We start from the raw sequence: 17,368 nt of genomic DNA, 5'->3' as shown, positions 1-17,368 counted from the left end.
CATTCTCTATATTCAATCACATTGAAATCAAATCAAAAGAAAGAGGAGGGTTTTGCAAAAGAAGCCTTCTAGTTTGCTTTATTTGCAAAAAGGGTCTCCTAGTTTGACAATTTGCAAATATCGTCATCATGATTGAGTGAATTTTGCAAAGCAGGTCATCCAATTAATTTGCCGACCCCAACTGGTTTAAGACAGAGGCTTAGCTGAGTTGAGTTGAGTTGTCATCCAAATTTGTGACCAAAACACCCACGGCGGATTATTTTTAACTCATAAAAAGACCAAAACATCCTTATTTGTAAAAAGACGAGAGTTACCCAAGAAAGAGACCAAAATACCTGCGATGCTAAATAAAATGTTTTTTGATAGGATGGGTCCCGGCAACTTAACTCAAACTCATGCATCGTGGGCCCCACCAATTTGCCTTGGGATTTTATGGGTAGGTCCCACAATCTCCACCCACGTCCATGTATAGGGTGAGCCCACCATTTTGCACCTCATGTTTTGATGGGGTGGGCCCATTTTTTTACACCCATGCATAGCTTGGTCCAAAAATGCTAGTATATCTAGAAATGATAATCCCATACCCATGATTCAAAATATGTCATTGACCGTCATGGGGTATTTTGGTCTTTTTACAAGGTATTTTTTGTCTTTTCACATATAATGACATTTTGGTCTTGTTATGGGTGACAAATAATCCACCGTTGGTATGTTCGTGATGACTCTATTTGCAAATTGTCAAACTTGAAGATTGCAAATAAAGGAAATTAGATGACTTCTTGTGTGAAAATTAGGGGTGGACATGGTTCCGGTTTTAACCGAAGAACCGAACCGAACCGGCAGCTTCGGTTCGGTTCGGTTCGGTTCTGCGAAATGATGGTTCGGTTCTGGTTCCCAGAACTGGGAACCGATGGATTTCGGTTCGGTTCTGGGTCTGGGGACCGGGAACCGAGAACCGAACCGAACCGGCACTTCATTATATCATTTTGTAATATTAACAAAAAGGGGGGTGTTGATATCATTTTTTAGGCTAAGAATTTGTTAATTCTTTAACAAAAAAAGGGGTTGTTGATATCAATTTTGACTGAGGCTAATATCATTCAAAAGGAATTAAGTTAGACAAATGAAAACCCTAGATTTGCTTTTTTGCAAAACCCATCCCTTTCCTGTTTCGACTTTCTGCTGCGCCTCCATCGGTCCACCGGCACCCACCTCCGTCCGTCCGTCCGACCGGCGTGGTGAAGACGAAAAAGAAGAAGAAGAAGAAGAAGAGGAAGGTATGTGTCGTTTTTATTCATGCCCTATTTGTTTTCTTCATCTTTTCAATTCCCTCCCATGTAGCTAGAGAGAGAGAGAGAGAGAGAGAGAGAGAGATGTTAGGGATAGAGGAAGACTATCGGGGGAGAGAGAGGCGCGTTGGAATCAGAATACCACCTCTTAGGTGGGTTACGTTCCGCCAAAAATTACCCCTTTATTTTCGCCCAGTATCTCTCATCCCACGGAAAAATTTGAACCAAAAGTCGGAATTGGCAGAAACGGAATGTGGTACTGTTTCTGCTTCCCAATTCCGGCCATCCAAATGTTCCCTAAGTCTTTGAAAAGTAAGTCTGTTTTTTACAGGATGAATTTTTAAATAGTTTGTGTTAATTACTTTAAAAAGTAAGAAGGTTTTATCATTTTCCCACAAATAAATCAACATCAGTTATGGTAATCGTAATTATCCATATATAGGCGCAATCATAATTATTAATTCATAGAGAGCCATTGGCAAACCAGTCATTATTACTTTATTAGTATCAGCATTTGGAGCTTTGTTGAGTACCTACATCTTAGACGTATGCACAGTGGCATGGTTGTGATATTCAGGTAATGCGGGTGGATTATGCATAGTAGTACCCCGCTATATTGTGGTTCTATGGAACATACTGTATGTAATAGGATACATCTGTCTTAGTGGTATAGATCTATATGATATGACTCTCTTTGGTTGGCCTTGTGCCTCAGAAAATAGGTATACCCCCTTGATAAAGACTGGTTTCACGCCTTCACCCATATGATGAAAATAATTTGAATTAATTAGAAATGAGTTATACTTTTTATGTAATTATTTAGAGAGAAGTTGGCAAAAGATTACCAAATTTACTGTTCCATTGTCATGCAAATTTCCTACCATGTTCTGTTTGCACAGTCCTGAAAAGGATGTAGAGAATCAAAGCTACTTTTTTTTGGCATGGGTACAGCCCTTAGAATTTAAAATTGGACTGTTGACACAAGTAGTATACTCTTTTGACGTGTGTAAGCAGCAATCAAATAATTGCTTGGACTACTATGGAGGCCCTGTTCGTGTTTGATTTTTGCAGCTGTTTGTGGACCACAAAGGCATAAACCGATTAATGGACTCCAAATTAAACGTAATTTGGAGTCCAATAATCAGTTTTGGGGCAACACTCAGTTGCAAAAATCTGAAACAAACAGGGCCTTTTGGAATATGAGACATCTCTATTTTCATCAATCTGAAACAAACAGGGCCTTTTGCAAACCCTTTTGCATCTAATCTAAAAGGGTTTTGTGTTGAGGTCACACCATTATTAATCCTAGTTTAGGGTTTTATAAGTGATGCTTGCAGAAAAAAATGTGCACATATTGGTAAATTGATCATACACCGACTGTGTAGCATTGTATGTACTATGTAGTACCCAACTACCCATGTATGGGATATTAATTTTTTTATTGTTTTTATTTCTTATTAGATGTCAAGTATGGGAGACACCTACAATCCTAATGCCGAAGTTGGTGGAGGTTCAAATCCTACTGAGGAAGTCAGCTCTCAATCTACAAAGGTATGCCCCACTAAAAAAAAGGCTATTATATCTGAGGTGTGGGTGCACTTTACTAAAGTCCTGAATATGGAAGAGGGGAAACCTGAAAAGGCAATATGTAATTATTGCAAAAGTGCTTATACATATAGTAGTAGTTATGGGACTAGTACATTATGGAAGCATTTTAGAAATTGTCCTAAGTATCCCAATTTTCAAGACAAGAGGCAAAAGCTTCTTTCCTCATATCAATCAGTGTCACAAGAGGGAGGAGATAGTAGTCTTGTTGCATGGAAATTCGATCAAGAATTGTGTAGAGAGGCACTCACTAGGATGATCATAATTGATGAATTACCTTTTAGGTTTGTGGAACGAGAGGGTTTCCGGTATTTTTGTAGTGTCATGCAACCTAGATTTAAGTTAGTTGGCCGTCGAACAGTGGCTAGAGATTGTTTGGCATTGTATGCCAGTGAGAAAAAAAAAATGAAGGACTTGTTGCATAAAACAAACCAAAGAGTTTCCCTGACAACAGATGCATGGACTTCTTTACAAAATCTTTCCTATATGTGCCTTACAGCCCATTTCATTGATCATGATTGGAAATTGCATAAGAGAATAATAAACTTTTGTATCATTTCTAGTCATAAGGGTGAGGCAATAGGACAAGCTGTCGAGTCATGCATGATACAATGGGGTATAGAAAATGTGTGCACAATTACAGTAGATAATGCAAGTTCAAACGATACAGCTGTTGGATATTTGAAGAAAAAAATTTCTAATAGAAATGGTTTCATTTTAGATGGTGAGTTCTTTCACATGAGATGTTGTGCACACATATTAAATTTGATTGTCAAAGATGGGATAAATGAGGTCATCGAATCGATTTCTCGAATTCGTGGGGCAGTAAGGTACATTAGGAGTTCTCCATCTAGATTGGGAAGATTCAAGTCTTGTGTGGAGAAAGAGAGAATCACATGTAAGAGTTCTCTTTGCCTAGATGTCCCAACTAGATGGAACTCTACTTATCTTATGTTGGAAACTGCATTGAAATTTAGAAAAGCTTTTGAAAGGCTTGAAGATGAAGATGTACTTTTTGTGACAGAGTTGAAAGATGGGTCTCCTACTTTTGAAGATTGGGATAATGCTCGAGTGTTGACTCATTTTTTGAAAACTTTCTACGATGCTACTCTACGATTATCTGGATCTTTGCATGTTACATCTAACTCATACTTTCATGAAGTTTTTAAAATTGAACGTCAGTTGTATGAGTTGTTGAAAAGTGAAGATGTTTTTTTGAGCAATATGGCTTTCAAAATGAAGGAAAAATTTGATAAGTATTGGGGAAACATTGATAAAGTAAACATGATGTTATTGCTTGCTGTGGTGTTGGATCCTCGATTTAAATTGAAGTATGTTAAATTTTGTTATTCTAAACTTTATACTTCGGATAAGGTTAGTGCACTCACTAATAGAGTAGGTGGAGCATTACATCGTCTCTTTGTGCATTACAAATCTATTTCCTCACCGCCCACTACTAGTACAGTTCAGAATGTAAATGACATGGAGGTTGTTGAATCGGAGATTGTTGACTCAGAGTTTGTTGCATTCTTAAAAGAAGAGGAGAGTGAGGATTCTAAGTCTGAGGTGGATAGATACTTAGAGGAAGGATGTGAAACTCAAGACCCAAAATTTGAAATATTGAATTGGTGGAAAGTGAATAGTTCTAGATACAAAATTCTTTCCCAAATAGCAAGAGATGTTCTAGCTATTCCCGTATCCACTGTTGCCTCAGAGTCTGCTTTCAGCACCGGAGGTCGTATTCTTGATCAGTTTCGCAGTTCTCTAACCCCTAAGTTAGTGGAGTGCTTGATTTGTGGACAGGATTGGTTACGGGCTTCGCCACTCCCTATTGAAATAGAAGAACAACTAGATGAACTTGAAGAATTTGAATTAGGTAACATTTTTTTTTAATGTTAACTCAATTATTATGTTATAATTAATTGTAGGAAGCTCACAAAAATTTTCATTTTCATCAAAATTTGATTTATATTATACCTTTGCAGTTGATAGTACGGAAGTTTCTTTGGATTGACCTTGAAAGTCGAAATGCCACTTCACTCATGTTTTTTATGGTAAATGGCTTCAACATAACTAAATTTAAATAATTTTATTGCTTCAGAAAGTTTATCTTGCACTATTTAATTTATTATTCAGATACTAATATACTAAATTTATGTTATTTTTTTCAGAATATCTATGGATCCGAGGAAAAAATGATGCAAAGAAGTGTGAGCTTGGACATTGGAGGATTGGATGGAATTTCTTTTTATTTTTCCCTCTTTTCGATTTGGATCATGTGCATGTTATATCTTTTTGTGGTTTCAAGTTTCAACTTTGAAGTTTGAAGTTTGATGCTTGGGATGCTTAGACTTTAGATGCTATGTTGGGTTGTGACTATATCTTGAGTCTTGACTATTCTTTTAGGTGGAGAAGAGGTGGTGGTGTTGTATCTTGTTTTATTTTTGGGTCTTAAGTGGTTTGGAAATTGGATGGTTTGGATTTTGTTGTACTTCTCACAGGTTTGTATTTGTATGGTTGGTCTCTTGAATTCTAACAGGTTTGTATTTGTATAAAGGTGGCCTTTGGTTGGTCATTGACTCTTTTACATGGTTGGTTTCTATTCTTTAACAGGTTTGTACATTAATCAAACCTAAAGGTGGTTTAGATATACATGGCTTATCTCTTGAATTCTAATAGGTTTGTATTTGTATAAATGTGGCATTTGACATGGTTGGTCTCTTTTAACCTTTTTAACCTTTCAATGACATGGTCTCTTTCAATATGTCTAAACTGTATTACTATTACAAATGATAACCGCAGCAAGACTACAAGTCTTCATTGTCTAAGTGACATGGTCTCTTTTTGCTACTGTTGCAGAACCAGAACCGAACCGAACCGAACCGATTAAATTCGGTTCTGGTTCGGTTCGGTTCCAGGTTCACCTGGTTCGGTTCTGGTTCCAGAACCTGGGAACCGACCGTTGGTGGTTCGGTTCTGGGTTTATCCCAGAACCGAACCGAACCGAACCATGTCCACCCCTAGTGAAAATCCCTAAAATGCTTTTTTAATATAGAAGGTACATGAATGCCCTGATTGTTTAATACAACTACATGCATACCCTTTCCGTTCCCTTCTTATGTTGTTTCCTCTTTTGGATTACCGGAATCAAGAATCTAAATCGGTATCCTAATCTGACTCCTATTCTTATTACCATGAAATGGAATGGAAAAAAATTAAAATAAATATTTAGAGAGATGATATCAGCACAAATATGTTTTAATAATTGCACAAACCCAGCTTGGCTTGTCGTCAGATCTTTAAATACTAAAAAACAAGATGCAGTAATGAAGATATAACACACGGTTGTGCTGATATCATTTACTAAAATTTAATTTGAAAAAAAATATATAAATTTCATTCCGACCAACTGGAATCAGAATACCGCATTACCACTCATTGGGGCAGGAAACAGATTCATGCATTATTTTCCACCATTTTTTTATAACCAAATGGTAGAATCGTAACCAAATGGTGGAATAGTATTGTGATTCCAGCTCTGATTGCGGCGATCCAAACGCAATGCATTTTGATTTTTTTTTCCCCGTGTGGGTGAGATTGTATTCTATGAGCCATGGCTATATCCGTACAACAATCTGAGCCATTGAACTGGTGGGCCACCACAATTTACTAGGCTCACAGGTACATGTATGTGGGGTCGATGAGTTTGACAACCCTGATCATTGTACACATGAATGTGGGGTCTACTAGCCAAAAAAATTGAGGGGAGTGATATATTCGCCTCCTTTTCTTCCATGAGCCAGCCCCCTCTAGTGTATTTATGTCTACCCTTTTACACTAAACGGGGCGGCCCAAGGAAGAAAAAAGGGTGAATATATATATCAATTCCCAAAATTGATAAACTTTTGAGTTGCATCAAGGCCATTGTACTTGTGGGCCCTGGGTAAGCAACTAGTGTTCTTTGTGGAAGAAAGCAAACATATTTATAAATGAATTCAAGGTATTAGACATCAAAGTTGATACCTAGGCACATTGGCCCGTGCATCGCACATGGTTTTTAACTAGTACGGACCACATCATAGGTTGATCCAAACCGTCCATGTGATGGAACATAACATAAATAGGTTGTGCCCCAAAAAATCATTTCCATAGGCTGATCCTAGCCCTTCAATCTATAAAGGTTTCCATAATATGTTGTTTCTCTTAAATCGGATGGTTAAGATCACCCTATAGATTTTTTTATTAAAATAGCATAAAGGAAGGGGGTAAGATTGAAATTATGTGGCTTTATAGGTTGATCCAAACCGTCCATGTGATGGAACACAACAACAATTGGTTGTGCCAGTAAAATCATTTCCATAAGTTGATCCTAGCCCTCCAATCGATATAGGTTGATCCTAGCCCTCCAATCGATAGAGGTTTCCATAATTGTTGTTCCTCTTCAGGTGCCCGAAATCCGTCAATATTTTGCAAGTGTCCTGCATGAGTAATATAAAGTAGTTCTTTCGTCATTGTCATATGTCTTTATGTCTTCTCGGTAGTTTTTTCCGTAATTGTCATAGACAGGTACCCTGTGTCGGTACTTTTCGTATGTAGATTACAATTTTACCCTCACATAGATAGTATGTACAGATATGTGGAGAGGGCAAAAAATGGTAAAAATCATCCCATTGACGTGTTAAATGGACAATAATTCTCCATTTTCTCTTCTGCTATAGTATTAGATATATATATATATATATATATATATAAACACACACACACTAGTAAAAAACCCCGTGCAATGCACGGGCCAACGAAGAACTGCACAAACCACATCATAGGTTGATCCAAACCCTCCATGTGATGGAACACAACATAAATAGGTTGTGCTCGTAAAATCATTTCCATAGGCTGATCCTAGCACCCCAATCTATAAAGACTTTTTCCAGGTTTTTTATTAAAAAAGTAAAAAGGAGGGGGGTAGGATTGAAATTATGTGGCTTTAATGGGTGCCTTTGTTAAAAAGCATATAGGAGGGGGTAGGATTGAAAATATGTGGGTTGAATGGGTGCCTTGTTAAAAAATGTCAAAAAAGTGATGTGTAATTCTATTAGAATTTTGGGAGAAATTCAAATAATTCTCTCATTTTCTCTTCTGCTATATAGTGTGTGTGTGTGTGTGAGTATATATATATATATATATATATATAGAGAGAGAGAGAGAGAGAGAGAGAGGAAAATGATTGTGAGCTTGAAGCTCATATAGCTTATATGAGCTTGAGGGCCCAAACACATGGGTCCCACATTTTTTGTGGTGATCCAAACCATTCATTTACAAGGCCCCATCATAGATAGGGTGTGTACCAAAAATCAGCTCCATCGAATCATCCTAACAACTCCAAAAGCGAAGGGCAAAAATGGGCAGATTTGTGGCAAACGGTGTCTGTCCATTTTGCCCTCCACTTTTGGATGGGTTAGGATGATCCTATGGAGCTGATTTTTTGTACACACCCTATCTATGTAAGGGCCTTTCAAATGAATGTTTTGGATCATCCTAACAATGTGGGCTCACATGTGTTTGGGCCCTCAAGCTCATATAAGCTATATGAGCTTCAAGCTCACAATCATTTTCCTCATATATATATATATATATATATATATATATAGGAATATGTTCGTGCGCTTGAGCTCTAACATCAAATGGTGCGCTTGAGTGCACCAATCACATGGGTCCCACAATTTCTGTGAGGATCCAAACCATTCATTTGCAAGGCCCTATCATAGATAGGGTGTGTACCAAAAATCAGCTCCATTGAATCATCCTAACCCCTCCAAAAGTGGAGGGCAAAAATGGGCAGATTTGTGGTCTGTCCATTTTGACCTCCACAAATGGATGGGTTAGGATGATCCTATGGAGCTGATTTTTTGTACACACCCTATCTATGTAAGGCCCTTTCTAGTGAATGCTTTGGATCATCCTAACAATGTGGGCCTCATTGGTTTGAGAGCTCAAGCGCACCATAAGGATTCAACGCTCAAGCTCACAATCCTTTTCCTCATATATATATATATATATATATATATTTATTTATTTATTTTTTATGGGGAAACATTTTCTACGCGATACCTCAGATAAGTTATCTGAGCAAGAGCTCAGAAAAAATATATGGGCCCACAATGTTTGGATGATCCAAAGCATTCATTTGGATATTCCAAAGATAGATAGAGTGTTCACAAAAATTCTGCTCCACAGGATTATCCTAACCGTTCGATTTGTGGAGGTTAAAGTGGATGGGTATAAACCTCCAAACATCTGTCCATTTTTAACCTCCAAAAATCGAAGGGTTAGGATGATCCTATGGAGCTGATTTTTTGGGCACACCCTATCTATGTAAGGGCCTATCAAATGAATGCTTTGGATCAGCCAAACAATATGAGCCCACATGCTTTTTTGAGCTCTTGCTCAGATAACTTATCTGAGGTATTGCACAGAAAACGTTTCCACTATATATATATATATATATATATATATATATATATATATATATATATATAGAGGAAAGTGAAGCTACACCGCCGGTGTAGCTAACTTAGCTACACCGCCGGCTTAAAATACAATGGGCCCACATTGTTTTGGTGATCCAAACCATTCATTTGATTGGCCCTCACATAGATAGGGTGTCCACCAAAAATCAGCTCCATAGGATCATCCCAACCCTACGATTTGTGGAGGCAAAAATGAACGTGTAAAAACCTTCACAAATTTGTCCATTTTTGCCTTTACAATTTGAAGGGTTGGGATGATCCTATGGAGCTGATTTTTGGTGGACACCTATCTATGTGGGGGCCAATCAAATGAATGGTTTGGATCACCAAAACAATGTGGGCCCATTGTATTTTAAGCCGGCGGTGTAGCTAAGTTAGCTACACCGGCAGTGTAGCTTCACTTTCCTCATATATATATATATATATATTATGAGAAAAGTGTTGGTGCGCTTGAGGAGTTATAACACCTCCTATTGGTTCTGCTATGTGGGCCCTAAACATTTAAACTAATGGGAGGCGTTATAATGCCTCAAGCGCACAATCTTATAGCTATATATATATATATATATATATATATATATATATATTTAAATAAACCAGTGTAAGCCATTTTATTCTCTACAATTGAAATTCAAATCCAATTATTATTTACGGTATTATCATCGGGAAATGATATCACCACTACCGTTTTTTGATGATCGCACTCCTCACTTTATTAAAAAGTACGGTCTGGCCCGCACCATAGGATGATCCAAACCGTCCACTAGATGGGCCATAGCCTAAATAGGTTGTGCCCCAAAAATCATTTCCATAGGTTGATCGGCACAATCTATTTAGGCTGTGGCCCATCTAGTGTACGGTTTGGATCATCCTATGGTACGGGTAATACCGTACTTTTTAATAAAGTGAGGAGTGCGATCATCAAAATACGGTAGTGGTGATATCATTTCCCTTATCATTTGGTTCTTTATATTACTAGTAAAAATGCACGTGCGTTGCACGTGGGACCCAAATATTAGTTCAAATAGTGCAACATGAAGTGGCATTCTGGATTAAAAGGAACAATTGCGTAGGATCTATTGATATAATAGGGAAAACAATATTACTTTATCCAACTATCACTTCAAATAGTATAAAATGAGGTGGTAATCTAATATTGTACTAAAATTTCAAAATGGCTTAATTGGAGCTTTGTGTTTGTCATGCGGGCAATCAATTTTCCGTCAGAATAATCACAAATTAAGTTCTATAAGGCTCGTTTGGATGGCAAAAGGTTTGTTTTTGGCATGAAATGGCCCACATAATGTGATTATTCCTTCTTAACAACTAATCCCATTTTAACCCCAATTCCCTCTAATCAATGGACAACCACCTCCATCTCTATTTGATCCCATGCCCTTTAACCCTTCTCTGTTTAAAGAACTGAGTGTGTGGAGTTGGGTTTGAGAGGAGATTGTAGTAGAGTTTGGTCTTTAAAGGACATTTGATGGCCTTTGTAGCTTCATCATGAGCAGAGGAGAAGAAGGTTTTTGTGCAATTTTGATCATCAATGGCCGTCGGCTCCACCCCGTCTCAATTCCGGTCACCAAATCCAATCGCTGGAATCCTCGACCATCAATCTCGACAACCTCATGTTTGTTGAAATCAACAGTTCTTCATTCGGGTAACTCATTTGCAATACTCCATCTCCATGGCTGCTTGAAGCTAATTTTCATTCTATGCTTTTAATCGCTTTAGAAAATCTGTAGTTGAGTGTCTTAATGATCCCAATGTTAGAATGGTTTTTCACTAGGGATTAAGTTTTAGGATTACCTGAAGCTGTTATTTTAGGATTCTCTTGAGAAGAAGACGAGGATAGAGATTTATTTTCTTTACAGTTTTCATCGCAATTTCTTCTTCGAGGCCTAGTTATTGGAGTTGTTTAATGGTGCTTCCTTCTTTGTAAAATGTTTGCATTTAGCTAGACTAAGAGGGTTGACTTGCCCCCATTCTCTTTCCAATGTGAAATTTTCTTATAATTGACGATTGGGGATCAAACCTTGATCCTGGGGCAGCCCATGTTGTTTAATTTTGAAAAATATCTGGGAAAAGGCAATTTGGGTTCAGCTAGTGGTAGTCCTATCGTCATCAGTTCTAACATGGTGCGAGTTTTGTTGATTTGTTTTATCATGTTGGATATGAAATTTGCTAAGATTTTGAAATGTCGCACAACACCATCTTTAGCTTTGAGATTATACTCATGTTGAAGCTCAGCCCGAGTGGATCATAAGGACTTTGAAGCTACCGCATTTGCAGGGTATTATGGCTTTGATTGTCTACTAGATTTTGAGTCATACATATGCCATTTCTTAGCTTCGGTACCTCTAAGTGAAATTTGAATCATAAGATTGTCAAAATCTTATCTTTATTGGGTTCTAATTCCTAATCCTGAGGTCTTCTGATGATGTGAATTGAAGCGGTTTTGATATGATTATTAAAATTAGCCCATGACTTATTAGTATATTAAGTCACCGATGTGATCATCATTAAAATCAGATCGAGGATGAATTTGATCTGGGCCCTCTGCTTCCTGGTTGTTTTTCTAGCCTGTCATTTTATTATTTCTTCGTGGGAACTAGTGTTCATATTGTCGTTCATTTGTGATGGTCTCTATTTGATAAGACTGTTATGGATCTGTTGGGTAGCTTCCTTGTCAAAGCCTTGTTTGCATTGTAACCCAATCTATCATTCTCTTCTCCTCGAGCTTTAGCTTGGGCACTTAGCCCTATTCTTGCATTTGCGCCTAGATTGACTTGTCCTTATGGAACAAGCTGATCTCTCTTATCAGGGAGGAGTCGACTTTATTTCGTATGCAATAAGTCAATCCTAGTGACAAGTCCCTCTTCATTCCCCCTTTGATCCCCTTTTAGTCTGTACCCTAGTGTTCGAGGTCTTCATTTATTCGCTGTTCATCAAAGATTTTCAGGATCTTCCCCATCTTTCGAGCTTCATTGTAGCTTTCAGGATTACCTCTAGAGTGTGTTTCGGGATTCTCTTTGCATTTCGGGATCCTATCGATTTTGGAGCGCACCGTCGGGTCATGGCTATGACAGACGGCAACCTCTTGAGCCAAAACCCCCCCTTTTTCAATCAAAAGGGATAAACAAAAACCCATAAAAATTAAATAATAAAAAAATCCAAAAACAAACATCTCAATCTTGTAGATCTCGTCAAGCCGGTCAGTTCGACATATGGCGGCCCAAATTTGGCCAAAGGACGAGAAAGTTATGCCCGTTTAAAGTTTTCAGTCCGTTTTTGTTCCTTTTTTAGAAATATCGTGTCAAGTAACTTTTGGGCTGCTTCTTGCTGGAATTGTTCAAAACTGTCAACTGGAAAAGTGTTCGTTATAATATTTTCTAAAATTGTCTTATTGAGCAAAGTTTTCCATAAATACTTTTTAATATGTCAAAAACTACTTATAAGCTTCAGTTTTTCTGAAAAAAAACTGTCATTTCTGCAGCAGGAGCTTGTTGGCCTTTTTTGGCCTACTTCAAGTCTGTTTCGTCCAAAGCCGTAGAAAGAAAAAATGTTCTTCGCAAGGTTTTCTATTACTTTTTTCTTGAGCGAATTTTTTCAGAAATGATGTTTTGAGTGTCAAAACGGAGCCCGAACTTTCAGTTAAAACACTAATGTCTTTTAATGGCGATGGATTGGAAGAGGCCATTTTCCGGCCACTTCTGGCCAGATCCAAATAAAGTGGTCAACTGAGAGAATGTCATTCATGCTAAGATCTACAATTTTGATTTGTAGAGTTTTTGATAGTTTTGATGTTTGAAGGGTCAAAAAGTCAGTACAAAGTTGTATTTTTCGCACTATATGACATAATTGTGCAATTTCTCAAAAATCATGGATAATATGAGCTCTATTCAATTTTAATGATTGTTTTGGATGTTTTGAGCTTAGTAGCAAGTTTTAAATCATATAATGAATCATTTTCATGAATTGTTTGGCATTTTTGACAAGTTTTTGTGAAATTACATGTTGGGTGGAAATTTCACCTTTTCTTTTCTTTTTAGATTGTTTTGAGCCTATATTGATTCTAATGCTTGTATTGGGATATGACGAGCATGCTAACAAGTCACAGATCATATATTGATCAATTTTCATGATTTACTTTGTATTTTACAACCTTACTTGTGAAAATTGCATGTTGTGTAGAGTGCTTTCAATATATATATATATATATATATATATATATATATATATAGAGAGAGAGAGAGAGAGAGAGAGGAAAGTGTCTCTAGTCTCTCCACTAGATAAGCTTATCTACTCCTCCCTTTAAAAAAACACAGTGGGCCCATGCTGTTTGGATGATCCAAAGCATTCATTTGATAGGTCCTAACATAGATAGGGTGTGCCCAAAAAATCAACACCAAAGGGTCATCCTAGAACTTCATTTTGTGGGGCACACCGTGTCCAAAATGGACGCATATAAACGTGGACGTTTATATGTGTCCATTCTGGGTACCACAAGGCCCCACAAAACGAAGTTCTAGGATGACCCTTTGGTGCTGATTTTTTGGGCACACCCTATCTATGTTAGGACCTATCAAATGAATGCTTTGGATCATCCAAACAGCGTGGGCCCACTGTGTTTTTTTAAAGGGAGGAGTAGATAAGCTTATCTAGGGGAGAGACTAGAGACACTTTCCTCATATATATATATATATATATATATATATATATATATATATATATATTTATTTATGCTAAATGAATGGAACCCGTGCTACATGTCAACCTAAATATCTAAACTTCTAGAATCACTTCCAAATCTTGTCTAGACCTTCCAAATTCCATGAGTCTCATTTTAGGGGACACCCTTTGTCTAATTAGAATGTTTTCCTTTTTAGGAGACATGCTCTGTCTCAATAGAAGAGTTTTCTTTTTAGGAGACCACCTTGGTCTAATCAGAGGGTTAACCCATAGGAGACATGCCCAGTCTCATTTACACCCCCTCATAGAGTGTTTGATGTGCTTTGACTTACTTGCATTTTTTTTTTAGTATTGATTGTTCATGAGTCTATTTCATAGACTGTTAGTTTGTCCTATACCTTAGGAGTTAGTCCTTTAGAGTCGTTGTCTTCTTCTTTGTTATTAGAGCCTTGTTGGTTTAGGATCTTAGATCATTTTCTTTGTTCTTAGGACGCTTGTTTACTTATTCGCGGATTGTTACATCTTGTTTTGGACTACTACTTTGTTGGTTTGGGGTTTCCCCTTTACCCTAGGGTGTTGCATTGTGTGTTCCCTTTGGCCTTTGACCAAAAGGGTGAAAACTTTTAAAAATTTAAAATCCAAGAACATTGAAATCATTTACAATCGCAAGAACATTGAAATCATTTAAAATCATAAGAGCATTAGAATATTTGAAAACTAAAAAAAAAAAACATTAGAAATTTGAAAACAAAAAATAATTGAATATCTAAAAATTCAAAAACATTTGAAAACCAGAAAAATTCAAAATCATCTAAAGTGTTAAAGTTTTAGGAGCGTACTAGGAAAGTTCATTTTCGAACTACGTTGGCTTGATCCTCTTTCACGAGGTACGTAGTGCAGCTTGGGATCTTTATCCCAAGTCCAGCCAAACTTTGTAAATAGACTTTATAAATCTTTCAAAAATCATTCCAACAACTTTAAAACCTTGTTTTAAAAAAGATCTTCCTCTAGAGTTAAGAGTTTGTTTTCGATAGAGAGTTTTAGAGTCGGGAGTTTGTCCTTGATGTGTTGTTTGATTGTTGTGTGTTTGATTTGTGTTTGTGTTAGAGTTAGGAGTTTGTTACGCCTCCGTCTGGTCAGTTGGCAATTCACATCGCCGACTGATGACTAGGTCTAGGATGCGTTAGTAATCTCATTGTTTTTCTTAGGGCACACAGCCTAGTTACACATAGGTTGTAGAAACTACCTGCATTAACTTAGGGCTAACCTGCATTTAGTTATGGCATATAGGGTGTCATAAAATTCACAATCCACTGGAATATAAATAATCGCACAAGAAGCTTTAATAACTAATCCGGTCTTTTAGATCGAGTCTAGGATAGAGGTCTAGATGTCTTAGGCATCATAGCTTAGAATAGGTGCGAAGAACTACGTTGCCTTGATTCTCGTGGAGACGGGGATACGTAGGCTTCTTTGGATGAACATCAGATCATCTAAAGACTCGGGTTTAATCATTAGAGTCTTAAGATTTGTTGTGTTGCGTCGTGTGTGTTATCGAGTCATATTATATGTTTTGTTGTGTTTTCTTACTTTCCTGTATAAACCTTATACCTTTAGTTGTAGCATGCATGTGCTTGTCCACCAGAACTTAGACACCAATTAGGTATGTCACTCATAACCTAGTGGTGATTAGGCGACACTTCTTCCATTTATTCTGTGCATTCTTATTGTTTTATCCCCGGGTCATGCATGTTTGGGTAGACGTCCACTCGGGGATATTTGTTCCCATTTCACATGATTTTCGCCCAAAACTTTTCAAAGTTAATAATAAATGGCATAAGAGACCAAGTACTTGCACTAGGATGAATTGGGGGTGCTCTTCGGATCTTCCCTATTCATAATCAAGCATGAGCCCATATATATTTCTGGTTATCCATTGCACAGAGGATTTGTTTTGGGGTTCCATGGCCTATCCATAGATGGCAACTCTGAGTTATTTTAGGTGCGTCTTGGTTTCGAGCCTTGGCTCCGGATCAAGAGGTATCTCTTTCTTTTTATATCGTCACTCGTGCTATGCTATGAGGATGGCACCATTTCGAGAGTTCCTTGGTAGAGCTCTCTTCACGCGTGGATGATACTAGAGGCCTCTGGGGGCTCGTCCCCCACCTCTCTCTCGGATCGGGGGTCCACATGAGTGTTTAAACCACTGTTTATAAATTTATGACAACTTTGAGACCCAATGAAATACTATTAGAATGTATGAACCAATATTTATACCTCTGAACCACTATTTATACCCCGGAACAACTACATAGTGGTAAATAGTGGTTCGTAGGTAAAATTAGTGGTTCTAAGTGTTTAAACCCCTATAAATACAACCATTCTCACTTTTTATAGTGGTTTTTTTTAAAGGTATATATTTTTATGGACGAATCTATTGGTTTTGACTATATAACTTTTTTATTCTCTCAATTTATACTCTTGAAACAAGTATTAGGCCTTCTAAACTATGAACCACCATAAGATCTGAGTGTTTAGACAACTATTTAAACCACTGTTTATAAATTCATGACAACTTTGACACCCAATGAAATACTATTATAATGTGTGAACCAATATTTACACATTAGAACCACTATTTATATATCGGTACCACTACATAGTGGTAAATAGTGGTTCCTAGGTATAATTAGTGGTTCTGAGTGTTTAAACTCCTATTGATACTCATTCTCACTTTTTATAGTGGTTTTGATTGAATAACTTGTTATTCTCACTATTTATACTCTCGGAACTACTATATAGCGGTTCAGAGGTCTACATAGTGGTTAGGACGGTATAAATAGATTATCTAAGTGTTTAAATAGTGGTTCCGATCTTCTACATAGGGTCGTCAGTGTATTTCCACATTCAGAACCACTATTCATACCATTGGAACCACTACTTAGTAGTTGCAAGGACTAAATACTGGTTCTCACATATCAAAATGGTTCCGAGAACTAAATTTTCGTTCTACACATTTAAATAGTGGTTCTGATTGTATATAGACAGGAGTTTCAACCGGGTTTTACTCTAAACAGAAACATAGATGGAGAGAAATAGAGAAATAGAGATAGAGAGATGATGACAATACACTATAGCATTGTAAAGAAGATGATAACAATACACTATAGCATTGTAAAGAACATGTTAAACCTAAGCAAATGTATGACAATGGACCTACCAGAGAACTTTGTGTTTCATAGCCAAAGAAAA

General features: G+C 37.2%; 1 protein-coding gene across 1 annotated transcript; it reads left to right on the top strand.

Moving 5' to 3' along the window:
* Positions 1–2,759: 2,759 nt before the first annotated feature.
* LOC143882930 (zinc finger BED domain-containing protein RICESLEEPER 1-like) lies at positions 2,760–4,908 on the top strand. Its single transcript, XM_077386309.1, has 2 exons — positions 2,760–4,770; positions 4,880–4,908. Exons 1-2 carry the CDS (start codon positions 2,760–2,762, stop codon positions 4,906–4,908), a joined length of 2,040 nt encoding a protein of 679 aa, XP_077242424.1.
* Positions 4,909–17,368: the final 12,460 nt, after the last annotated feature.

This window comes from Tasmannia lanceolata, unplaced genomic scaffold (assembly GCF_043159265.1).
Source record: "Tasmannia lanceolata isolate RefF3 unplaced genomic scaffold, GAP_Taslan_0.1 ptg000008l, whole genome shotgun sequence".
Taxonomy (NCBI): Eukaryota; Viridiplantae; Streptophyta; class Magnoliopsida; order Canellales; family Winteraceae; genus Tasmannia; species Tasmannia lanceolata.
The sequence above is the reverse complement of the archived record's forward strand: the minus strand, read 5'-3'. Positions and strand labels throughout refer to the sequence as shown.

What these genes read in the sequence shown, in the direction of transcription:
- LOC143882930 (XM_077386309.1), top strand. Translation starts at nt 2,760, where the DNA reads ATGGGAGACACCTACAATCCTAATGCCGAAGTTGGTGGAGGTTCAAAT. An exon ending in ACTTGAAGAATTTGAATTAG is followed by an intron (nt 4,771 to 4,879) that starts GTAACATTTTTT and finishes ATACCTTTGCAG; the next exon opens with TTGATAGTACGGAAGTTTCT.